This window comes from Rhea pennata, chromosome 24 (genome assembly GCF_028389875.1).
Source record: "Rhea pennata isolate bPtePen1 chromosome 24, bPtePen1.pri, whole genome shotgun sequence".
NCBI lineage: Eukaryota > Metazoa > Chordata > Aves > Rheiformes > Rheidae > Rhea > Rhea pennata.
Window position 1 is genome coordinate 1639160 of NC_084686.1, and position 23247 is coordinate 1662406.

Below are 23247 nucleotides of genomic sequence, written 5' to 3' on the forward strand. Positions count from 1 at the left end.
CTAAACGCCTGTTAGTGCCATTTCTCTGATGCGGGTATTGCACGGGGTGCGCAGGCCTTGCAGGACAGGGCGCTGCGCTGCTTCACGGCGTTCACACGTCGGACTGCTCGGCCCCGGGGGGAGCGGGGCCCCACGCGTGCTCCCCCTCCTCTCGCCAGCGCCCTGCTGCCCCGGGAAGCTGCACCGCCACGCTGTTCCCGGGCTTAGCGCCATTCCCAGGCCCGCACCGAGGGGAGCGCGGGTGCCGCTCCGCCCCCGGGAAAGAGCCGCAGGAGCCGTGTCCGCGCGGAGCACTTCGGACGCGTTTATTGGGAGCAGAGCCCGGGAGCCGGGCTGCGCCCGCGCGGCGCGGGACCTCCTGCAGCACCCTGCGCCTCCGCGCCCCGTCCTGCCCCGCGCGGCGTGCCGAGACAGCCCCGTGCGGTCCCAGCAGCGGGTGCTCGGCCGGCCATTCGCACCGCGAGGGGAAAGACACAAATCAGCAGTTTAGTCACCTAGGGGTGCTTCCTACAGCCTCCCCGCCTGCAGACGCGGGAGCGAGCCCTGCTCTACCGCCGGGCGACTCGTCGCTGCCGCGCGGTGTTCCCGGGGAAGAAGCGGGCTGCCCGGCGGGCGGCTGGGCTCCGGGCTCCGCCGGCGCCTCGCGGGGCGGCACCGGCCAGCTCAGCTCCCCGCCTGCAGCCGCTGCGTCCCGGAGCACCGGCGGCGGCGGCGGGTCCCCGGCAGCGCGGAGGCGGCGGGAGGGGAGACGCGCCGGCCCGGCAGCGCGGCGCCGCGTCCGCCCGGCCTTAGTTGTTCTCGCTCTGCGGAGGGAGAGGGGAGGCGGCGAGGGGCGATGCCGGGCGCCCGGCGGGGTGCCGCGGCCCTCCGCGGGGCGCCGGGAGCCCGCCCCGGGGCTGCCTCACCTCCATTTTGCTGTAGATCCAGCCGAGGAGCTTCGTCACACGCGTGTACACCCCCGGCTTGTTCTTCTGGCCGCAGCCCGTGCCCCAGCTCGTCACCCCGGCCACGTACCAGCGGCCGCCGTCCTCGCAGACCAGCGGCCCCCCGCTGTCGCCCTGGCGCGGAGGGGCGGCGCGGTGAGGACGGCGGCGGTGGCGGCAGCGGCGCTCCCGCGGGCGCCCCGGCTCACCTGGCAGGCGTCCTTCCCGCCCTGCAGGTACCCGGCGCACATCATGCGCGGCGTCAGGTAGCCCTCGTAGACCTTGTCGCTGTTGCACACCTTGTAGTCGATGAGCTTCACCTCGGCCTCCCGCAGCTTCGGCGAGGTGTTATCTGCAGGGCGCCGGCGGCGGTGAGGCTGCGCGGCCGCGGGGCGCCCGCCGCGACGGCCCTGCGCGCGCAGCGGCGCTCCCTCACCTTCGTTCTCCCTCGTCTTCCCAAAGCCGGTGATGAAGCAGGACCTGCCGGTCTGGAAGAGCTGGCCGTAGGCGGGCAGGCAGGCGGGGCGCACCTGGGCTGCAGGGGGACGGGGCGTGGGGGGAGCAGTGAGGCACCCCCGGGCGGGCAAGCCGGAGCCGGCACCGGTGCCGGCAGCAGCGCGCCCCGATCCCTTCCCTGGCACCTGCCCCGGCGCGGGCCCCACTCCCGCCCCCCGCCCCGCGCGGGGCCGCACCGGAGAGCGGCAGCGGCCTGGCGAGCTTCATGAGAGCGATGTCGTAGTCGTCGTGGTCGTCGCTGTAGTTGGAGTTGATGATGACCTGGGAGACGGGGACGCCCTCCGAGTGCTGCTTCAGGTCCGAGATGCCGCCGTACACGCGCCAGTCGTCGAGGATCTTCATGCTGTTCCTGGGGGCGGACGGGAGGCACCGGGGCTGAGACGTGCAGCGGCGAGCCGGCGAGGCCGGGCGGGGACGGCCGCACGCGGGCCGCGCGGGCCCCGGGGCTCACATGAAGAAGCAGTGGGCTGCGGTGAGCACCCACTGCGCGTCGATGATGGTGCCGCCGCAGATGTGCACCGGCCCGTACTGCACGCTGACTTGCCAGGGCCATTTGCTGGCCGAAGTCTCTTTCCCGCCGATGATCCGGCCAGAAATGCGCTGCCCGCAGCCTGCAGGGGAGAGGGGGGCTCAGGGCGGCGGCGCAGGCGCCCGCCTCCCGCGGACACCGGCAGCGCTCGGCGTCCCGCGGGAACGCAGCCCTGGTCATTCGTGCCGCCCAGAGAGCCTGGCTGGCGAACGCCCTGTTTGCCCGGGGCTTTGCCACGGAGCAGCGGCAGAAGGCTCCCGAGCGCTGCGCGGCCGCGGTTGGCCGCGTTCCTGGGCGCTGCCGGCTGCCCCCTTACTTGTGCATCGCAGGGAGACGTACTTCCCCGTGGGGCACTGGGAGCTGCGGAGGAAAAGCGGGAGACGGAGGGTCCGCGCGAGGCCGGGCCCTGCGCTCTCGGGCAGGGGCGGCGCCGGGGGCCGCGCTGCCCCGGTACCTGTTGAGGCTCTGCTGGATGGTCTCCCGCTCCTCCGCCACGGTGAGGCTCTTGCCGGAGACATGCAGGGGGATGTACTCGGTCTGCGACGCACTGCGGGCAGGGAGGGAAGAGCACGTGAGGATCCCTCCGCGCTCGGCACCGAGCCGATGCCACCTTGCCTTAGGAAGAGGCTGCTTGTTTTAAACCAGGCTTCCCCCGAAAAGCCCCAGTGCTGGGGACGGAGCAGAGGCGACTGGGGAGGAGGGCCAGAGCGATGCCCCCCGCGCACCAGCCGCCACGCATGCCGGCGCACCAGGGCTTCGGCAGGGAATTACTTCTGAAATCCCAGCTGCTGGCAAGTCTTCCTGGAGAAGGAGTCGTCCCAGGCGCTGCTGCACACTGGCAGCCACTGGCTCTCGGCGCTGGAGTAGACGTGGAGCAGGGACTGGTCGGAGGCGAACCGCACTGCGGGAGGGAGCAGCGGGCGAGTGGGTGCCCCACGCCAGGGCGGGGGGCTGCCCCGGCCCCGCGCCGCCCCGCGCCCCTTACCGCAGCCCAGCTCGTCGCTCCGCTGGGAGCAGTCGGCGACGCCGTCGCAGCGCACGGGGCTGTCCTTGCAGCTCTCGGCGGGCTCCTTGTACACGATGCCGGTCTGCGACCGCCAGAACAGGACTGGAAGCGAGCGGGCGCCGCGGTGAGGCCCTGCCTGCCGGGCAGCTCCTCCGGCCCCGGCCTGGCCGCGTGTGCTGGAGCCAGCGCGGCGGGGCCGGCCAGCCCTCCCCGGCCCCCCGACCCTGCACAGCAGCACGCGGCTCCGCTGCCGTGAGCCTCTCTCGCTTGCTTCTAACTCATTTAACTTCTAACTTGCTCCTGCAGAGCAACATGTTCAGCCTGCAAAACGCTTCAGCCCTGCCACGCTCCCGATACAGCAGCTGATAACGGAAGATGGGCAGCGAGATTTTACAAGGAGTTAGAACGACCCCGCACAGTCTGCGCCCAGGAAACGCCTTTGCTGTCCTGCCGAGCCCACGCTGACAGCTCCCGCCTGCAAACCCCATCTCAAGGGCAGCAGCAAGGGTGGGCGCTAGCCAGCTGTGCACGGCACCTGCAAAATCATCCCTGGGAGAGGGCAAGCGGGGTGCAGCCCCCAGCACCTCCCACCCAGAGCCGCGTGGAGCCACGGAGCCCACCCCCGTTCCTCCAGAAAACCTGTTCCCAGCATCCACCAGATGTCAGGAAAACTCAGAAAATGGGAAGAGGAATCCCGTCCCCATCGCCCGCCATGCCTCCGGTGCGTTTCCCCAGAGCGTTTCCAGAGCAGGACGGGGACTCACACAGCAGGATGAGGGCGACGAGCAGCACGATCAGGATGGAGATGCAGAAGATGAGCGCGAGCCGCCTCTGGCTCATGCAGGGGGCTCTGAACATGGAGGACTCTGGCAGCGGGGCAGAGGCAGGGTCAGCGGGAGCCCCCCGGCACAGCCCTCCCCGGGGCGTGCAGATCGCCCTGCTCCCCTCCGGCACCCCCGGGGGGTCCCCGGCTCCCCAGGGAGCCCCACAGCAGCTCCAGCCCCGCCACGGCCACCCTCTCCTCCCTCGCCCCCCGGGGAAAGCAGCAGCCTCCGGCCGAGGCAGCGGCAACCTGCTGCCCGGCCCTGCGAGGACGGAGGCCGCCGCGGCCAGGGTCGCGCTCGGTGCCGTCGCCTTACGTGTGCTCTCACAGGCCGCGCAGGGGGCCGGGGCTGGGCTGGGCTCCGGGCTGTAGGGCTTGAAGCTGATGCCCAGGACGCTTTCTCGAGGCTGCACGGGCCGGGCAGTGAAGATGCTGCTTGCTGGCGGGGCATGGAGGCTGGGCGGGACGCTGCCGGGTGCTGCAGGGAGCTGCGAGCAAGGACGCGGTTCCTAGCAGCGACACGCGGGAGAGCCCGGGCGCTGCGCCGGGGGCAGGGGCGACGCGAGGGTAAGCTCCCCGGGATGCCTTTGCCGCTGGTGCGTGCGCGCCCGCGGCACCACGAGCTGCACGCAAAGGTAGTGCTGCGGCGGCCCTTCCCGCAAAGCAGAGGAGCCAGACCCCTTCTGGGAGCGAGGAAAACCCAGAGCATCTTTGCCATAGAGCTTTTCCCCTTTTCGAGGCTGCTGGCCAAATTTTCCAAACTGATCATTTTGATGAGAGCAACTGGCCATGTCTTTGCATTGGGTCAGTCAAGCTGTGGCTCAGTTCCGCGGCGCTAGTGCCCCAATTTATGCATCTATCTTTAATTAGCCATTTGGAAAATACAGTGCAATTTCCAACTCTTATTTAGTAATACTTAATAATCAGTGCTTTCCAAGCCCTGAAACATCCTGTACCCTGGAATGCTGTTCTGCAATTGTGTCACCCCAATCTGGGAATTTGCAGAAGAATATTTATTTCCTTTTCTCAAGATCTTCTTTTCCAAGCACTTTATCAGTTGCAGTCACCTATATAAGCAAGAACCTCTGGCTTTCCTTCAGAGGTGACCTGTGCAGAAAGCCCACAATAAGTGCTCTTTGCTCTGCCACTGTGATTTCCCTCGTAAAATCTTGAGTACCTTCAGAGCAGTCAGGAATGATGGCATGGCTCATAGAAACTGCAAAGGACGTCTGCAGCCAGCACACGGCAGTGACGGACCGGCGAGCCGCCTCGCGAGAAGGAGGCATGGGCCGAGCCCTCATCCTGCGCGGGTGCAGAGCCCTCAGGCCTGCCGCTCCTGCGCAGCACTGAGCACCCCCAGAGCCTCCAGCGTGACCCACTCTTATGCAGATAGATCCAGCCTGTGGCAAAGGGAATCTCACCAAATGAAGCCACACGCTGTGTGCTAAGGAGCTGGAAAGCCCGGCTTGCCCGGACCCAGCGCCCTCTCCCCCAGCCGGGTGCCGGGTGAGCCGAGCGGCAGAGCGAGGCCGCCTGCCCCGACCCCCGGCCATCGCCTGCGCCGTGGGGCCGGGGGTCCCAGAGCTCCCGGGGCGCTCGCGCCGCCCCGTGCACGGGGAGCTCGCACTGTGCACGCAAAGCCAGTCGTGCGCTGCTGCGCACGCATTCCCGGAGACTGTACTGGTCCCAGGAGATGCCCTTAAATGTGCCCCTCTGGGGGCTGCATCTATTTTGGGCCCTGTAGCTGCTACAGGTGATGTTTCCCCCAAAGCTAAAGATTTCCTTTCTTCCTCTCACACCAGCAAGATGCATCCGGGCCAGTGCACAGCTCTGGGAAGTGAGGGGGATGTGGAAATGGTGGGAGGCACAGGAAGAGAGGTGCAAGAGCCCCAGTGCTGCCACGCGATTGCCCCCCTCCAGCTGCGTTTCTCCCCCGGTGTTTGCTGGGTCCTCCTGTTTCCTGCCGCAACCCAGGAATCTCAAGAGCTGTAATGAGCACGTCGGGAGCCTGCTCAGGCTGGCGCTTCGCGAAGACGGCTGTGCCCTCTCCTGCAACGCGGGGTGTCACCTCCTGGGCATTATCCCCTGAGTCACCGTGCCGCCGCGCGCCGTGGCCTCCCTGCCCCGCGCGGCTCCTGCTGCGGGCAGGGCGAGGGGCTGCGGGGAGGGGGCTGGCGGGACCCCCAGCCCGAGCACCCGCGGAGAGGCAGGCACCCAAGGCAGCGCCCACAGAGGCCGCCCGCAAGGCGCTCGCCAGCCGGACCCGGCAGCTTCTTGCTAACACCGAGAGAGGCGAGCAGCTCGCCAGCCGCCTACGCGCGCGGGCAGTTTCTGTGCCACAGCCTCCTCCCGGCGAGGAGCGAGCCGCGGGTCCCTTGGCCGGCGGCCAAACCCCCACTTTCCTCTGCACTTGCATTTCTCGGTGGTGACAGGCGCGAGCCCCGGATGCATCCTCGTGGGCTCTCCGAGGGGCTCGGAGAGCAGGGAGCCCCCGGCGCAGTCTGCGCGGGGCGGCTGAGCCGGCACAGCGGTGCTGGGCTGCCTGCGACAGCACGGGGCTCGAGAGCGGCCCCGCGCTGCCGTTCTCTAGTTATTCTGAGCACTTGCATTGCCGTGGCTCAAGGGAGTGCAGGAAGCATTGCGAGAGCGTGCAGCAGCGCGGCCCTGGGGAGCCCTAGCACCCGTTGCTAGAAAGCATATCCGACCAGCGGGAAAGCTGGGGCGGCAGCAGCTCCTGCTCCGCTGCCTGGCACAAACGAAGGGAAGAACCGATGCCAGTGAGCCTATCCAGGGAAACAGCTCCTCCTACACCTGTATGAGGTTTTCGTGAATCCCCAGACTGTATAATGAATGCAGGCATTTTTAAGGGGGTCTCCACAAGGCTGGTCTTTCACGCACTTCCTCCTGCAGCAAGCTGAGTTCACATTGCCAGATCAGCAGCATGCAGTGCTGTTAAGGATGGACTTTTCTGTCATACTGGATAACACAGCCCAGCTTCACCAGTTCATCAGTGATGCTGGATGCTCAAACATCTCCTTCCGCAGGCTGCAAGCATTTCAAATCAATATGCAAGTGCACTACAGGTTAAATCACTCTTATTACTCCCTTAGCAGGAAATGCATGCTCTTTTCTACACTCAGGTGAACTACTAACTGCCTATTTCCTTAAAAGTCTGAAGTTCAAATTTTTTTTCTTTAAGGTCTGTCACAGAAGCTAGCAAAAGTTTTAGCGAGGGCTCTCCAGCAACCAGCATAACTGGTTACTGTGGAGTATGCACTGGAGCAGAGAACAAACAGCAGAGCCTTTACAGTGTTGGTTTTGCTGTTGAGGAGTGTGCTTTACCCAAACGACAGTGAACTATGGCCACAAGACATTTCCTCAGCCTTTCTGGTTTCTGAGTAAAAGTCAAGCTCAGAGCAACACCTCTCTCACGAGCGCGGCTGCGGTTTGAGCCATTTTTCTGACGTCCTCGCTGCAAACTTTCCACGGGCTGCAGGAGCACTAAGCGCTGCTGTGGGCTGGAGCTAAAAGTCGCATGCGTGAGCGCGGAGCACATGCAGCGAACTCCTGTGCTTAAGCGGGGAAGGGCTTAAGTCCCCTCGCAGACGGGACTGGCTCTCCCACAGCGGAGCAGGGACAGGGTGGGGAGCAGGGGCTTTCGCCGCTGCTGCCAGGCAGCCCAGCTCTGCCCGCGCTGCAGCCGGCCCGGCCCCAGCCGCTCACAGCAGGACTGGGCCGTGCCTGCTTGCAGTAGGGACCCTTCACAGGGCTTTTGCAGGCACAACCGCCACCTCGGGCATGGTTTACTCAGCTGTGCTTCGAGGCTCTGAGCTGGGCTGGAAAAGCACCCACGGCACAGGTAGCAGCACTAGAGAAGTCCATCCCCTCCGCCTGGCAGCCCAGCCCTGCACCTGAGCTACCACGCACCCTCCGCGCAGACCTCCAGCGTGCCTCCTCGCCCAAGAGGGAGATTCACCAAGTCCATGCCCGGAGAGGGCAGGTCCCGATGCAAAGGCTGTCCAGGGCCAGACTAGGCATCTGTGTGTGCTGGGGAGGCAGGGGTGAGAGATAAGGCAGCAATTGGCTGCAGTTTCGGAGTGGGAGGGAGAGCGGAAGCTAGATAACATCTGCCAGTGTTGCAACAGGACCCGAGGTCAAGCGGTGTCTCAGGGTGAGAGGAGCAGAAAGTCTCGGGAGTCATCTAAGAGCCACCGGAAAAGTCGGAGTGTCAAGACACTGTGCAGGCACGCTGGTTTTAAATCAGCTGGAAGGAGCTGCCTAAGCAGACGATCGTCTCCTTTCCCAGCAGAGCTCACTAGCCCCAAGCTCGCTCAAGTGCTCTTTGCTGTCACGGAGCCCTGTTGTTCGGGGCCGGGGAGTGGGGACCTGGCTCTTCCACCTGCTAGCGTTGATTTCCCGCGGCAGATTAATTCAGCAAACTAACAACAGCAGCATTGTGCACTGCCTCGCCGGGGACGAACCGCTCCCCCGGCCGTGAAAGCCTCCATTCACCCAGCGACAGCTTAGCCCTGCGTGCTGCAGCCCGGCCAGGCCTCCCGGGGAAGGGAGAGCCGCCGGCCGCGGTCCCGCAGCATCCCCGGGCTCGCCGGCCGGAGCCCGCGCCTGGGTCCTCACGGCAGGGGCCGGCAAAGCCTGTGGGGCTGCAGGGACGGCCGCGGGCAGGGGCTGCGCGCGCCCGGGTGCGGTAAAGGGGCAGCGCGCAGGGAAGTGAAATCCTGACCCACGCAGGGCCGTTTTGCAAGTGGAGATGACGAGCCGCGCAGGTTGAGTCAGCCCGGCGCGGGCAGGACCGGGCTGCCTCGTGCCGGAGCGAGGCGCCCTTCTGGCAGAGCTCACAAAATGCTCCCGGGGATGAGTAATCGCTGCTCACCCCATTCCTCAGATGGGTAAACTGAGGCACGGGAAGAGGTGACTCTCCCGCAGTTACCGAACCGAGGGAGGAACCTAGGCCGGGCTCCTAATGGCGCACTTAACCCAAGCAACCAGCCGGGCTGCCCAGTGGGAATGCCCAGTACTGGGTGGTTTTCTGCGTACGGAGGCACGCAGGTCGCAGCCGTGCTCTCGCAGGGCAGGGTGCCACGGCTGGCCCGCGGCATCGCCCCGGGCTGCAGCGGCCCGCTGGAGGACACGCAGGAGCTCCCGGCCTCGACGGGGCCGGGCGGCAGCACCGTCCCTGGGGATGGAGCGCGGCCCGGCCCGCGCAGGCGGCCCCGGCGGAGTGAGGGCAGGCCCGTGGCGGCTCTAACCGCCAGCCCCGCTTTCCCCAGCGCCGTCCGCCCCGCCAGATAACCGCGCCTGCATGCTCCAGCAGCACAGGAGCGCCGGCGGGAGGCACCGGTCTTGCCACGGTGGCATGGAGGCGGCAGGAAGACGATGCTCAGTGTCGGAGGGCTGGGGAGCTGGTGCCTGCAGCATCCCTGCGTGAACCGAGCAGCGCAAGCTCCCGTCGGCGGCCGTTTGGCCCACGAGCCTCCCCCAGCGCAGCCTGTAAATCCGCTGGTGCCGCGGGTCCCTCCGGCGTGGAAAAGCAGCGGTGCTGGGCATTGCCGGCACCTGCACGGCACTCGCGCCAGCTGAACCTGGAGCGCTGCTGGGAGATGCTGGCCACGGCCCTGCTGCCTCCGCGCGGACGGGCGGCAGCGCCCGTGTCCGAGGGCAGAGCTCGCCCCGGGTCCTTCTCCCAGCCGGCAGCAGCCAGCTGCTCCGACGGGAACGCCCCAGAGAGCAAAGAGGGAAAACAGGTCCTCCACGAAACCCCGAAGAAAGCGACTCCCTACAGGCCACCGAGCAACCCGCGCTATTCCCGGCCAGGCGGGAGCTGGGGAGCTGCCCCTGGCCTTACCGGAGAGGTTTTCCCGTCCATCTGCCGCGCCGGGGCTGGGCGTCCGGTCACAGCTCCATCCTCGGCCACGGAGCGTGGAGCAGAGCAGGCAGGGCTGCGGGGACGGGGCAGAGTCTGTTTGGCGAGCACGCTCCTACGTCAGTGCCAGTGCGGGGTGCAGAGGGAAACCAGTCCGACCTGCTGCCCCGCTCCGCCGGCTGCTGTTTCCCAACTGCTCCGGGCACAGCAAGCAAAACAGCTGCCCCGTCCCCGGCGCGGCCCCAGCACGGCTCGCTGCACGGAACCGGGCTGAGGCCGAAGGCCTGGCCGCAGGTGAGGGGCTCGCAGCCGCTCTCGCCCAGCACGCCAAGGACATCTTGCTTCAAGGAAAACGCAAACGTTTCATTCACCCCGAAACGCCACCTCTTGTTTTGTTTCCCTAGAGGGTTTTCAACGTTTTTGATAACAGCGTGGTACTCCTGAGTTCTGTGCAGCAGAAGTGGAGGTTTTCTGCTTCCTCTGTCGGTGGCAGCTAGGAGATGCTCCAGTTAAGCCAGAACTCACATTTGAGGGACCTGAAAGAAAAGGCAGCTCTAGAAGAGGAGAAGCCCGACTCGGTTCTGTGCTTCCTGCTGCCAGGAGGAGCCGGGGAGCGGCGCCAGGGCAGGCTTGGCACCTGCAAGAAGCACTTCCCCGGCTGCCTGCCCGCGAGGGTTAGCTCACGGACATGCCGGAGGGCAGCACGTGGCTCAGCTGAGGGGCAACAGCCTCTCTAACGGTGTTGTTTCAGGAGGGCTTGCTGGAGATTTCATGCCCCTGTGATGCCCCGATGCTCCATTTTCCAGGCACGTTTCTCCCAGCGTTATTCATAGTACAAGTCCCTTGTTCATCTGTCTCCCCATCCGTGCATGCCTATAGGAAGGGCAGGAGAAAAGCAAGGCTGCCCAAGCTTGGAGGAAACCTGCTCAAATCCTCACTGTGATTTCAAGGCACAAAAGCCCTGGGTGGATCCTGCCCAACCTGATGCTCATCATGCTTATCCCTGTTTCTTCTGCCAAGATCACTGTCAAGTTTGAGCAGCTCTTCCCCCCGCTGCCTCTTCCCCCATATCCACAGATGGCAACAGCTCCACTGCACCGCTGAGCCCAGCTATTTTAGTCTTCCTTGTAAAACAGGCTCTTCACCTTCCTGTGCCCTTCGTGGCTCCTCTCAGCACCTACTCCTGTTTCAGCTCCTCTTTCTGATCCCTGAAGCGGTGCCTGCTAGTGCCCGAGGAGGTCCCCAGGCCGTGCAGTGCAAGGTGCCTCTCACCCTGTGCTGCAGACTCCCTGTGCCTCCAAGCAGCACTCGTGCCCCGTGCGCAGCCCTGCCGCGCTGCTGGTTTGTGTCATTCCCTGACCTGCCACAAGCCCTGGGCCCTTCTGTCCCGCTCACGCAAGCCAGCGGATGGTGCATGTGCTCCCTGCGGGCAGCTGCTCTGGAGTCCTTTGCTTGCAGCATGGGTTTGGAAGCAGCCTTTGGTCTGCAGGAAAACTGAAGAGGAATATGCTGCAGCTCTTTTTTTTTTTTTTTTTTTTTCCTTGCTTTTTGCTTTTTGCTTTTGCAGCTTCCCTGGAGTGGCCTGTCCTTTTGGCATGCAAAGCTGGAGGGAGATGCCCGAGCTGATGCATCCTCTGCTGAAAGTGACTCTCAGCAGCTGCAGGCACCAACTCCAGGAATGATTTCTTGCTGTTGTTTCTGAAAAGCCACCTACAGAAATCAAGTTACAGGGAACTGTGTGTCTGGGCTTGACTCTAGCAACGTGACGTTAAAGGTCATGAGTGCCTGACACTTTCCTGGTGAAATCCTGCACCTTCTTGCTGGTAACCCCATGTGTGGCCCCGCAGGACCCCTCCTCCCAGCTAGCTACAGAGGTGTTAACGAGTGCAGCCCTGAGCCCGTGCGGGCTCACGGCAGGGGCTCTGCTCACAGGTGCCTTCTCCGCTCCGTCCTGCTGCAGCCCGCCAGCCCAGGCTGTGTCGAGCTCTGCGATGGCATGGTGAACTCCAGGACCCCATGCACCCTGTCGAGCATTGCCCGAGGTCTGCAGATGCTGGTGGAGGTCAGAGATACCCGACTCTGAATCAACCAAGGGTGTTGATATGAAAAAGCCCAGAAAAGGAAAGACGGAAATCCCGTTTCACCAGGCATTCTCCAGGGCTCCCCAGGCACCCGCGGAGCCGCTGGCAGCCCTGCAGCTGCAGGGCAGATGCACTGAGGCTCCGGCATGCAGAGCTGTCACTGTGCCCAGCCGGCGCAGCAGCCCAGGAGGGGACCTCAGCGGTGGCCGCTCTGCCTTGCAGGGCTCGGTGCCCGCTGCCGGCAGCAATGCGGGCTCCCGCTCTCGGTGTGCCCGTGCTGTGGCTGCTGGAGCTGCTGGGGCTGTGGCAACCTCAGCCCCGGGCACTGCCAGTGCTGGATCCAGGATGTGGGCAAAGCACAAGAGAGCAGCAGACGGGCAGGTGAGCGGCGGAGCCGGCAGACCTGTTTTGCTCTTGAGGTCTGTCCCTGAGACATGTGTGAACCCACCGTGAGCTGCTGCCACGGCCCTCTGAGCCTGCTCGTGGGGGGCTGCACGCCTGGGTGGGCTCCGAGGGCCAGGAGCAGAACCAGGGCAGGACAGGGCCGTGGCCAGGCTGCTCTGCGGGCCTCCTCGCTGCTTTGCTGCAGTGCTTCGCGGAAAGACCCAGGGTGCAGTTCTGACTTAGGTGATTTCCAGATTATTAAAAAGGTGGCTATTCCTACCTAAAAATTACTCAGTGATTTTGAAGATGAAAGGAAACAATAACATTTTCGAGTGCTGGTTTGACTCCCGAACTCAAAACTTCTCCTCCTCCCCAGGAACAGGGCTGACCGGGGTTGCAGCCGGGGTCCCGTCCCGGCTGCCTGCGTGCCCGTTGCAGCTCCTTGTGCCAGGGCTACCCCGCAGAGCCGATGGCATGCAGAGCTGGAGCGGTGGAGGATCCCAAGCAGTGCTTCCCAGAGGACGCGGGGAAACGGCTGGAAAGCCAGGGGTGCTTGGCAGCACCCACACCTGGACCAGCCGGATAGGCAGCTCTGCGGGAGCCACACGAGCCCCGGGCAGCCTCGCCGCCGGGCACCGTGCTGGGCACGGTGCTGCTCCCGCTGCAGCGCCGGTGGGGCCGCGGGCACGGCCGCGGCTGGTGGGCTCAGCTGTGCAGCGGCAGCCTGGGCACGGACAGGCGGCAGAGCTGTCACATCTCCTCAGCCTGTTTCATTTTCTCCTGAACTGCGAGCCCTTTCTTCCAAGCTCCTGCGTGCCCACCCGCACGGGACGTGCCCCACAGCCTCTCCTCCCCAGCACTCCCTCCTTCCTCATTTTGACCTCAGTACTTTTGCTTCTCATCTGTATATGCAAGCTCGCCGGTGCTCTGCCGGGGCCGCGGCGGGAGGAAGGCCAGGGGCTCCCGCAGGAAGGGTCACTCAGGGATGCGGCAGAATGGAGCCCGGAGCCCGGAGCCAGCCCCCCGGTGCAAAGGCTCCCCGGGGACCGGGCGCCACTGCGGCCCCGCCGCCCCCTGCAACCCGGGGACCGGCTCCGAGCCCTCCGAGGCTGTCCCGAGCGCTCGCGATTCCTCTCGCGCTTTCTGTCTCGGTCCCGGCGGGAAAGTCCTCTCCTCTTCTTCCAGTCTCCCTTCATCGCAGGAGAGCCCCCGCGCTTTGCACAGGAAAGCCCTCGAGAGCGGCGGCTCGGCTTGCCGCGCCGCGCTCGCCCCGGCCCCGAGGCCGGAGCCCGGCTGGCGCGGGGCTGCGGGGGCCGGCGCGGGGCTGGCGCTGCGCCCGGTGAAAGCCCCGCCGGGGCCAGCGCCTGCCCCCCGCGCTGGGCGCGCACAGCCAGTTTAGCAATGAGGAGGCGCGGGCGGACACATGATTTACTTCCATTTTCCCTTTCTGGGGGGGGAGCGTTGCGTTCAGAAAAGCCCCGGGGTCCACGTTTCGGGCTGGCGGCAGGAAATGCCCACTCCGGGCTGCGAGGTGAGCGGCGAGCGAGTGGGTGGGCAGCAAAGAGAAGTGGAAGTCGCTGCAGAGCCACGTTCCTCCCGCTGCGCTAACGCCTGCCGACACGTCACTGAGCCAGCCTCCGGGGGAAAAACAAGCGCCGGGGCGGTCGCCGGAGCAGTGCTCAGCGCCCGGCCAGGCGCCCGCGGAGGATGCTCAGCCGGCATGGCCCCCGGCGCGGCGGCCCCGGCCCTGTGCCTAGCCCTGCTGCTCGTCCGGCAGATCCTCGGTGAGTTGCCTTGGCCCGCGCCACGCCGCGCCGTGCCGTGCCATGCCGTGCCACATCGTGCCGTCTCCCTTCCGAGCTGCCGCCGGGGCAGGAGGGCGCCTTGTCTGGGTGGGCAGGGAGCGGTTGGGCTTCCGCACGGGGGCTGGCGGCGCGGGCGCGGGCGCTGGCACGGGCCGGGGCTCGGCTCGGCGCTCTCCCCACACCTTTCTCCTTCGCCTTCCGCCCCACGCAGCCGAGCACCGCTGCCGGACAGCACCGTCGCTGCTGGGGCAGCAGCGGCAGAGGAAGCGAGCGCGGCACGGGGGACGGGCGTCAGCTGGCGGTGTTTTGCTGCTGGGTGACGAGAGGGCAACGCAGGCGGGAGGGAGGTGTGAGGCAGGGTGTTTCTTGCAGGCAGCAGCAAAGCAAAACAGGAAGGCTGGGTGCCGGCAGGGAGCCCGGCGCCTCCCGCTAGCGAGCCGGCAGCGAGGGGCACGCCGGGCCCCCTCCCCGGCTGTCCGGGCATGGGCTGAGCCCCGGTGCCCGGCGCGCTCCCCCCCGGGCGCTCGGGAGAGCGGGGTTCAGCCTGCCCGCGGAGGCATCGTCCCGGTCCCGCGGCTACCCCAAGGCAGGGACACACGGGGCCGGCCTCACGCTCGCCTCTGCTCCCGCAGGTGAGGGGCTGCCGAGCCCCCAGCGCGTGCACTTCGCCGCCGAGACGGCGCATCACCTGCTGCGCTGGGAGCCCGGGCCCGGCTCCCCCGCCGACGTGCGCTACGACGTGCAGCACAGAGCGTGAGTAGCACCGCCTGCGCGCGCGGGCCGGCCCCAGCCCCGGCCCCGGCCCCGGCGCCGCGGCAGCCCCGGCGCCCCTCTCACCCCGCTGCCGCTGCCCGGCAGGTACGGCACCAACCTCTCCTGGGCGGCGGTGCCGAGCTGCACCAGCATCCCGGGGCTCTCGTGCGACCTCACGTACTACACGCTGGACCCGGAGCGGCGCTACTACGCTCAGGTCAGGGCCGTTTCCGGAAACCGCACGTCCCCGTGGAGGAGGACCAGCTCCTTCTCGCCCAAAGACGGTACGTGGGGCGTGCGCGGCTGCCCGGCCGCGCGCCGGGCGCGAGGGTGCTCGCGGCCCCGCCGGCTGCTGCGGAAGCTCCCAGAGCCGCGCGAAGCGGGGGCCTAACGCGCGCGTCCCCCCGGCTCGTCGGCAGCCAGCCTGCGGCTCGCGGGGCAGAGCCTCGCCGTGACGGGCAACACCATCCGCGTGAAGCTGCAGCTGCTCCTGAGAGCCGGCAACCGCACCGTCAAGTACGAGGACGTACAAAAGCACGTGCGGCGCTACAGGGCGTACGTCAGGCGGGCGCGCGACAACCACACGGTGAGAGCCGAGCTTCTCGGCGCCCTGCCAGGCGGGCCGGGGGCGCAGCGCGGCGCTCCGGCAGAGCCGCGGCGCTCCCCGCGTACCAGCCCGCCCTCGGCTCCTTTCAGCACGAGGTGTTGGAGACCGAGAGCGAGTTCAACATCAGCAACCTCTTCTGGGGCACGGAGTACTGCGTCAGCGTGGAGCCCGAGGTGGCGACCCGGCAGGCCCGCACCGCCCGCACGCCCGAGCAGTGCGTCACCGTCGGCACGCGGAGCGGTGAGCCGGGGCGCGCGGGGCGGCGCGGGGCGGGCGGCGCGGGGCCGCCCCGCGCCGCCCCCTCACCCGGGCGCCTGCTGCCTTGCAGAGCTGCTCCCGAGCGTCGTCGGCATCTGCTTCGTCGCCCTGCTGCCCCTGGTCCTCCTGGGCGCGCTGCTCGTCTGCATGTACCTGAAGAAGCCCGTGAGGCCGCCGTCCGTACTGGTAAGGTGCCCCGGCGCGAGGCAGGCCGCGGGGAAGGCAGGCGGCGAGCAGCGACGACGGCGCCTCACCCCTCTCCTTCCTCCGCCCCGCAGAAGTCCTTCATGAAGCAGGGCTCGCTCTGGGTGGAGCAGGAGCACTTCTCGTCGGCCAGGCCGGACGCGGACCCCATCCAGCTGCTCTTCCTGTGCCAGAAGGCGCCGCAGCAGCCCGGCGGCCCGGCCGGCAGCACCGGCGCGCTGCAGCAGCCCCCGGCGCGGGACCGCGCGCTCGCGGCGCTGCCCGAGGACGGGGCTCGCCCGGTGGGCCCGGGCGCCGCCAGGAGTGGGGACTGCAGCGGCACCAGCACCGACAGCGGCATCTGCCTGCGCGTCCCCTCCTGCGAGCTGGGCCCCGCCGGCCGGGGCGCCGCGGGGCCGCTGCCCGCCACCGAGGACAGCGGCATAAGCCTGGAGCGGACCTCGCCCCGCCTGGGGTGCGCCGGCCGCCGGCCCGCGGGGGAAGTGCAGCCGCCGCCGGCAGAGCACGGCAGCCCCGCCGCCGCCGGTGAGGACAGCCCACGGGACGTGGAGTTTCGGGGCTACCTGCAGCAGTCCAAGGGCACGGTGGAGCAGAGCGGGCACCGAGACGAGGGGCCCGCGCGGGGTCCCGGCAGCACGGACGCTGCGCTGGACCTAGACCCCTCCGAGCTGCCGGTGGCCAAGGGGTACCTGAAGCAGGCGTCTCCCGAAGCAGCCCGCGGCCGTGCGCAGGACGTGCCAGCACCCGGCTGCCCCTGGGAGCCCGCGGCCTGGGGCTTTCCCAGCCAGCTCGGCCACGGAGCCCCCGGGACCCTCGGCATCGCCGACCTGCTGAAGCCGCCCTTGGAGCTCGGCGGCCCCGCGGGCGCCGCGCCGGGGCCGCTGCCCCTCCTCTCCAGCCTGTGCACCACCGCCTGGCTGCCGCCGCAGGGCAAGCCGACGCCGGAGGCGGAGGGCTAGGAGAGCCACCCCCTCCCACCGGCGTGCTACCCACCTACCTCGTCCAGCCGCTGCCCCCGGGGCGCAGCCACTGCCATAAGCTAGCGCCCAGCCCGCGAGCCGGGGCTCCCCGCCCGGCGCTGGCCGCGGGGCGCCCGGCTGCCCCGCTCGCGGCCGCTCCAGCGCCCGCTTTCCCCCGGCTTCCCCCGAGCGCTCGCCCGGCCGCGGCTGCCCTGCTCCAGGAGGCGGCAGGCGCCCAGCCAGCCTTGCACGGACATCTTATTTATTCTATTTAATTTGTAAATACAGGAAGGAGGCGGTGTTATTTATTTGGTCCGTTTGTCTGCCTGCCCTTGCCTAAGGTGAAGCTGCACTTTTCGTTTTCACCCAGGGACTTTTCCCCCAGAGCCAAGGCGACGTGCCTTTGCAGGAGAAAGTGCCTTTCCCCATCAGAACTGGAAAAAGCAAATCCAGCAACTTCCAGTTTTGTACTGACCTGAGGACTAGATTTTGAAGCAAGTGTCGCAGGCCGGCAGCATTCCCTGCAGGGGCAAGAGCAGGCGAGGCTCTGCCGGGGTGCCCAGGCAGCAGGCGCAGGCGCACGTGAGAGCCAAGAGCCTGGACAGCCCCCGGGGCACGGCGGGACCAGTCTGGTTTTCTGGGAAGAGGGGTGGATGTTTTCTATGTGGAAATGGGAACAGAAATAAAACAGCAAAGACTTACTGTGGACTACTTCAACTACTTTCCAGGTCACCGGAGAACTTTCCCAAAAGCCACTTCATTTCATAGCACCTTTGCCATGGGTAGTCCCATTGAAAGTGCCGATGGAAACCTAGATGCACAGTATTATTTCAGGTGAAAACATGAATCACTTGTGCGAGGAGAATGTTTGTTGCTGCCTTGCAAAGTTTCCCTGTGTTATGTCTGACATGACATTACTGATATCAAAAATATGTTTCCTGCGTCACCGGGGCTGCTGCGCCGCTCGCTGCGGTGAGGGGGGAGCCGATTCCCGAGAGGAACGGTTTATGCAGAGATTGGTGCAAGCTTCCGGCTTTCCGTGTAGTCTGCCGTCCCTTCGTCGTTTCATTTCCACTGTCTGTTTTGCCTGTTGGTATTTTGGAGACCGGGGTTTTTTGCGCGAGCTTTTTTTTAAACTTCCTCCGAAAGAGCGAGTCATCAAGATCGAGCAGGGCTTTTTTTGTGCCGCTGACGTCAGGCGCTGCTGGTTCCCGTGTTGGCGACAAAGCCAGGGACGGCTCTCGCGCCGGCGACCCGCAGTGCGGACCTTCCCTGCGGCGCGCTCTGGGATCCCCAGGTGCTGCCGCGTTTGCCTGGCTTCGTCGGGGCTCCACGCAGGGAGGGTGTTTCTCGACGGCTCCTCCAGCACCCCGCTTGCCCGCTCTCCTTCGCCTTGCACCGCGCTCCTCAGGGAAGCCTGGGAGCTGAGCACGTGCGCACCCCGTCTTGGCACGTGCAAAAAGCCTTTCCCACGAGCGGGGTGTGAAGCCCACTGACATTTCGCAAGAGCAAACCCTGCACCGTTTCATTTCAGTAGAAATTCAGCATATTCAGGGGCTGTTTTTTAAAGAACTGAGAACAGAGGAGTTCCCCTGTGGCTGGTTTTGGTTGCTCTTTCGGTGGCCACCGGAGGTGAGGAGGGAGCTGGCTCAGGGAAACATTCCCAGGGAAAGCCGGGTCCGAGAGCGCAGGCAGGACCCCGGGGCGGGAGCTGCTCCCGGCCGAGGCCCAGCCGCGGCGGGCAGCCCGCAGCCGGGGCGGCAGGCAGGGAGCGAGCGCGCTGCGCTGCCCGGCCCGGGAAGGGCAGAGCAAGCCCCGGGCACCGGGGTGCCGAGCTCCCGCGGGAATCCCCCGCGTCAGCCTCCGCCGGGGACCCCGCGCGCGGCTCCCGCGACGGCACGAGCTCGCGGTGCTGCCGGTTCTCGCGCCGCGGAGCGGGCAGGGCCCCGGGGAGGGCTGGGGCCGCCGGCATCCCTGGCAGCACAGGGAAGTCGCTCCTCTTCCGGCTGAGGGTGGGGAGCGCTGCAGCTGCGAGGTGGGAAATAAAACCAGAACTCAGGGAAAGCCCCCGACTGCCCACAGCATGCACAGGCCAAGTCATGGGGAAGGCTTTTTTGGAGGGGAAACTTTGGGAATACCCTGGGGAAAGTCTGGGAAAGCCACGAGCAGGCAACACAGGCACAGGGCACCGGCTCCGGCAGAGCCGGCGGGGCTGTGCTGGGGCAAGGCGCAGAGGCACGCAGCCCACAAGGGCACTCGCAGCTCCCGGCCCACGGGGGGATTGCAGACGTGCCGCTGCAGCAGGGCAGGCACTGCGTGGGGAGTGGGGGACTGATCGCGCTCTCCCCCCGCCGCCGGGAGGCCGGCAGCCGGGGCCATGCCTTACCTGCGCCCGTCACGGCCCGCAGTCGTGGAAACGCGCATAGCCGCTCCTCGCCTCGCTCAGGGAGCCGCTGACGGTGAACGGCGGCGCCAGCTCCACCTGCACTGCCCGGAGCCCGCTGTGGGACGGCGGAGGCGTCAGGGGGCTGCGCTGCCTCGCTGCAGCCCGGCCGGGCACGTGGCTGCAGGGGCTTCCCCGGGGCACGCTGCAGCCGGGCAGGTCCCCGTCCTGCTCCAGGGCAGTGGGACCGGCGAGGGTTTGCAACGGCTTACCCCGGCGCCCAGGGCTGCCCCACCGAAACGCACGGGTGCGATGCACCCTGCCAGCCCCCGGCCGGCCCCGGGGCGTGGGGCTTCCCTCGGCACGGCCTCACTCACCGAATGTGGTACAGGTTGAAGATGAAGTCGGGCCCTGGGGAGGGGAAGGAGGGAGGCTGTCACCCAGTGGGAAGGAGAGAGCCAGAGCTCGCTGCTCCCGGCATCCCTGCGCACCGCCTCCGTGGCGTCCCCTGGCTTGGCTCACCCCAGCGTTACCCTGCACCGCAGGAGGATTCCCCAGCACCGCTAGCTCGCGGGGATGAGCATGCATCAGCCCGCTGGGCTGCGCCTGGCCGCCCGCCCCTCCGCGCTGCCTGCACTCACGGTGCCAGCACTGTCCCCGCTGGTAGCACCGGGCGAAAGCGTAGACAGACAGGACGAGGACCAGCAGGGCCAGCCCGAGTCCCACGGCGAGCCCCAGCATCCTGGCGGGCTCTCGTCCTGCAAGGCAGAGGGAGAAGAGGCTCTGCAGCGAGACGCCTGCACGAGGCCCCGGCTCTGCACGTGGTCGGGAGGGCGCCAGGGCCGTGGTGGGGCTGGGCAGGGGCCGGGCACCCCCGCGGCACGCCACCCCACGATGCGGGCGGACGGCATCTACGGGGCTACAGCACACGCGGCGCGGCGCCGCTTTGCCGCCCTGCCTGCCCCATTTCGGGGCCCTGCGATCCTCGCTGTGGCCCTGGCAGCTTTCCCAGCCCAAGGATGTGCCGGGAGGTGCTCTGCCACGTCCCGCGGGTGGCTGGCCGGCCGGCCGGCAGTGGAAGGGTCACCGCGGTGGTGATAGGATGCTCCCCGGAGCACCCCAGGACATGTGCATTCCCCGCTGGGCTCCGTGGGAGAAGTGAAACAGCCTCCGGCTCGGGGAATTGCCCACGATGTGTCACACACCACTGACCACAGCCTCGGCCCTGGGGAGGCTGCAGCAGGCTCGGCGCAGGGCTTCCGCCACAGCCCCGGCGCTCCCGGCCAGCCCCGGCAGCAGCCGGCTGGGGGAAGAGCCGCCGGGAGGGGAGCATCGTGTCCAGGCTGCAGGCACCGACAGCAACTCTCCCGGTGCTCCTGGAGCAGCCTGCTCCTCCACGCGCCCTGGGAAAGGGCCACAAGACCCTCGAGGGCGGCAGGCCGAGGCTGGGGCGGCGGGGCGCAGCTGCCAGGCTGCCGGCGGCTGGGGCGGAGGTGAGGCAGGCGCGAGCGGGCCGAGGGCGGCGGCGGCGGGGAGGCTCGCAGCCCCGTCTCTGGACGGGCAGTTCCCTCTAGAGGATGCGTTGGCGAAGGCAGGCAGGCTGCCGGGGCCGGCCGGGCTGCTGCCCGCCGCAGGGGCCCAGCGCAGGCCGCCGCTCCCGGCAGCGCTGCAGGGCTGCCGGCGCGCCCGGGCGCAGCGCGGCCGGAGCAAAGGCTGCCGCTGCCCCGCCGGCACCGTCCCCGCTGCGCAGAGCGAGCGCGACGCGCGGCACGGCACTGCTTGCGCGTCTCTGCGGCTGCTGCCAGCTCCTGCCCCCCTAACTCTCAGTGCAAGCACCACCACGGACCCGTCTCCGCTATCGCGGCGGGGTCTGACCCCATCGCCAGGCGCAGACAGCCCCACGGCGCTCGCCTGCATGCACGGAGGGGCTAGGGCAAGCTCCTGGTGCACGGAGAGGCTGGCGCACCTTGCAGCGCCGGGAGCGAGACAGCGGAAAGGGACGACCCAACAGCAGCCACATTTAGGCAGATGCCGGTGGAGTGAGAACATTTCCCCCATGGTCACGGTGTTTACACAGTGAGCAACACGCCGAATCCTCCCGCAACCCACAGAACTCGCTCCACCTGACGGGACACGGCGAACAGCCGAGGAGCCGCTGCGCATCGCGCTGCCGCCTCTCGGCTCGCGCTGCAGCTCTGCCCCGAGCGGCACAGCCCGCCCGTGCCCTCGCGGGGGGCTGGCGCGCGTGGGCCGCCAATGCACGCCGCTTCGGCCAGGCCGGGCCGCGCACGAGCCGGGAGCGCCGGGGAGCCTGGGACCGGCGCAGGGCGGCACGGGCGAGGCCGGGAGCCGGCTCCCGCAGTGACTCATGCAGCAGCCGTGCTGCGCGGCAGCCTCCCGCGGCAGCCAGCGGCCGAAACCGCCCGCTCTCCCCGCAGCCACAGCGGGTGGGAGGACGGCGGCGTGCTCGGCGCCCCGCGGAGCCCCCAGCTCCGGACACAGCCAAAGGGGCACAGCCCAGGCTCCCGCATCGTGCCAAAATACTTTCTCAAAGGCACCAGAACACCTGCCCTGGGCTCCGTCTCGCAGCGTGCGTGCCGGGAGGTACTGCAGCGGCTGGCCCAGGCCAGCGGAGAAGGGGGACCAGCTCCCAACCCTGGTGGGACTCGGAGCTGCCGCATCCTCTAAGTGCCAGCTCCTGGCAGAGGGCCACAGCCGGGCTGCTGCCGGAGGGGCTGGTCTGGCACGGAGCGTGGCCCGGGGTCTCGGGGCTGCCTGCCATGGTGTGGCCTTGCGCAGGGTGATGGCACAGTGCTCTTAGCACCGGGCTTGAGCATCGTCTCAAAGCCCCGGGTCCCCAACCTGGGGATCAGGTGGGAATCACCGCCTGCTTGCGGGAGGAAGCGGGAACCAGCTCCGTGGCTGCAGACAGAAGACAGCAAACAGGGAGAACCATTAACAGCCTGGGAACAGGGCAAGCAGGGGGAAACAGCACGGAGAAGTGTTGGGGACGCCAAGACCCAGCTCCGACGGAGAGGCAGGGGTGGCTGCGGGGGGAGAGCCCCTTGCAGGCAGAGTCAGGGGATCTGCGAGCAAGAGCCAGGGTTTGCACTGCCGAGGTGCGTGACCGCGCAGTGTTGGGTGAGCCGAGCCTGGCCTGGGCCTGACCCGCGCGGCACCGGGGAGCCCTGAGGCGCATGCCTTGCCAAGCGGCTGGGGACGGGTGCCCCGGGCAGGAGGGCGGCCGTGCTCCAGGAAGCCGAGCCCGAAGGCGCCCGGAGCTGTGACATAACATCTGCAAACCTCAGCTGCTTCCTCAAAGCCCTCGCTCAGCCTCAGAGGAGGAAGAGCCGCTCCCCGCGCCCCAGCACCGCGCCACCTCCTGCCCCGCGGACGCGGGGGGCCATGCTCTGCCCCGCGCGAGCGGCCCCCCTCGCCCCGACCCCTGCGAGGGGTCTCTGCCAAGCGCCCCGGGGCCGTGGCTCTGCGCGTGGTGCCTGCAGTTCGCTCCAGAGCGCCCGGCCGCCCCCCCCCCAGCCCAGCAGCGTCCTGCTCCTGAGCCACCTGCTTTTACTGCGAAAGCTGCAGCCTGCCCGGCCCCGGCGCCTCCGGAGGAGCCCGGGGAGCACGGCCCTCACCCGCAGACCGCGCGCGGGTGCCCCCCCCACGCTGTGCTCCCTCCTCCACGCAGCCGGCGTCCCCGCTGCGCCCGGGCACAGGACGGCATGCGTCCCGGGCCGGGAGCTGCGGGAACGTGACGCTCCGCAGCCTCTGCGCTGGCACGGGGCACGCACCTGGCAGCCGCGGCTCTCCCCCGCCGTTGGGAAAGTTTGATGACAAAAGGAGGGGAGGGTAATTAGCTGCAGCCCTGCACACGCTCCCTTTTCAGCATGCGTTTGCCCAAGGCCGGTGTTTGTAGCCAGGAGCCAGCGAGGCCTGCCCACAACCTGCAGACTCGCTGACCCATCCAGCTCCCTGCGCCGGGAGCAAGCGCTGCCGCCTCCTCCAGCGCCAGCCGTTGCCCGAGGCACCCGTGGCCGCAGACCCTGGCAAGGGCAGCACCCGCCTCCTGCGAGCACTGCCTGCAGCTCCGCTTTCCCGCGGCGCAGCGCCCCGGCACGTCTCTGCAGCCCGA

At 67.8% G+C, this 23247-nt stretch overlaps 2 protein-coding genes across 2 annotated transcripts; one reads left to right on the plus strand and one right to left on the minus strand.

Moving 5' to 3' along the window:
• Positions 1-731: 731 nt before the first annotated feature.
• TMPRSS13 (transmembrane serine protease 13) lies at positions 732-9685 on the minus strand. The gene is made up of 13 exons (XM_062594713.1): positions 9661-9685; positions 4114-4285; positions 3739-3840; positions 2954-3076; positions 2740-2869; positions 2423-2515; positions 2285-2328; positions 1891-2050; positions 1616-1788; positions 1360-1458; positions 1133-1275; positions 906-1058; positions 732-803 (listed from the first exon to the last, which is right to left on the minus strand). Exons 1-13 carry the CDS (start codon positions 9679-9681, stop codon positions 789-791), a joined length of 1428 nt encoding a protein of 475 aa, XP_062450697.1. The 5' UTR covers positions 9682-9685; the 3' UTR covers positions 732-788.
• Positions 9686-13785: 4100 nt separating this feature from the next.
• IL10RA (interleukin 10 receptor subunit alpha) lies at positions 13786-17431 on the plus strand. The gene is made up of 7 exons (XM_062594719.1): positions 13786-13927; positions 14581-14701; positions 14807-14985; positions 15121-15287; positions 15398-15548; positions 15637-15752; positions 15845-17431. Exons 1-7 carry the CDS (start codon positions 13864-13866, stop codon positions 16727-16729), a joined length of 1683 nt encoding a protein of 560 aa, XP_062450703.1. The 5' UTR covers positions 13786-13863; the 3' UTR covers positions 16730-17431.
• The last annotated feature ends 5816 nt before the right edge of the window (positions 17432-23247 follow it).

What these genes read in the sequence shown, in the direction of transcription:
- TMPRSS13 (XM_062594713.1), bottom strand. Translation starts at nt 9,681, where the DNA reads ATGGACGGGAAAACCTCTCCG. An exon ending in GAAGACGAGGGAGAACGAAG is followed by an intron (nt 1,276 to 1,359) that starts GTGAGGGAGCGC and finishes GGCGCCCTGCAG; the next exon opens with ATAACACCTCGCCGAAGCTG. An exon ending in GCGGGAAGGACGCCTGCCAG is followed by an intron (nt 1,059 to 1,132) that starts GTGAGCCGGGGC and finishes CCTCCGCGCCAG; the next exon opens with GGCGACAGCGGGGGGCCGCT.
- IL10RA (XM_062594719.1), top strand. Translation starts at nt 13,864, where the DNA reads ATGGCCCCCGGCGCGGCGGCCCCGGCCCTGTGCCTAGCCCTGCTGCTC. An exon ending in TACGACGTGCAGCACAGAGC is followed by an intron (nt 14,702 to 14,806) that starts GTGAGTAGCACC and finishes GCTGCCCGGCAG; the next exon opens with GTACGGCACCAACCTCTCCT. An exon ending in CTCCTTCTCGCCCAAAGACG is followed by an intron (nt 14,986 to 15,120) that starts GTACGTGGGGCG and finishes GCTCGTCGGCAG; the next exon opens with CCAGCCTGCGGCTCGCGGGG.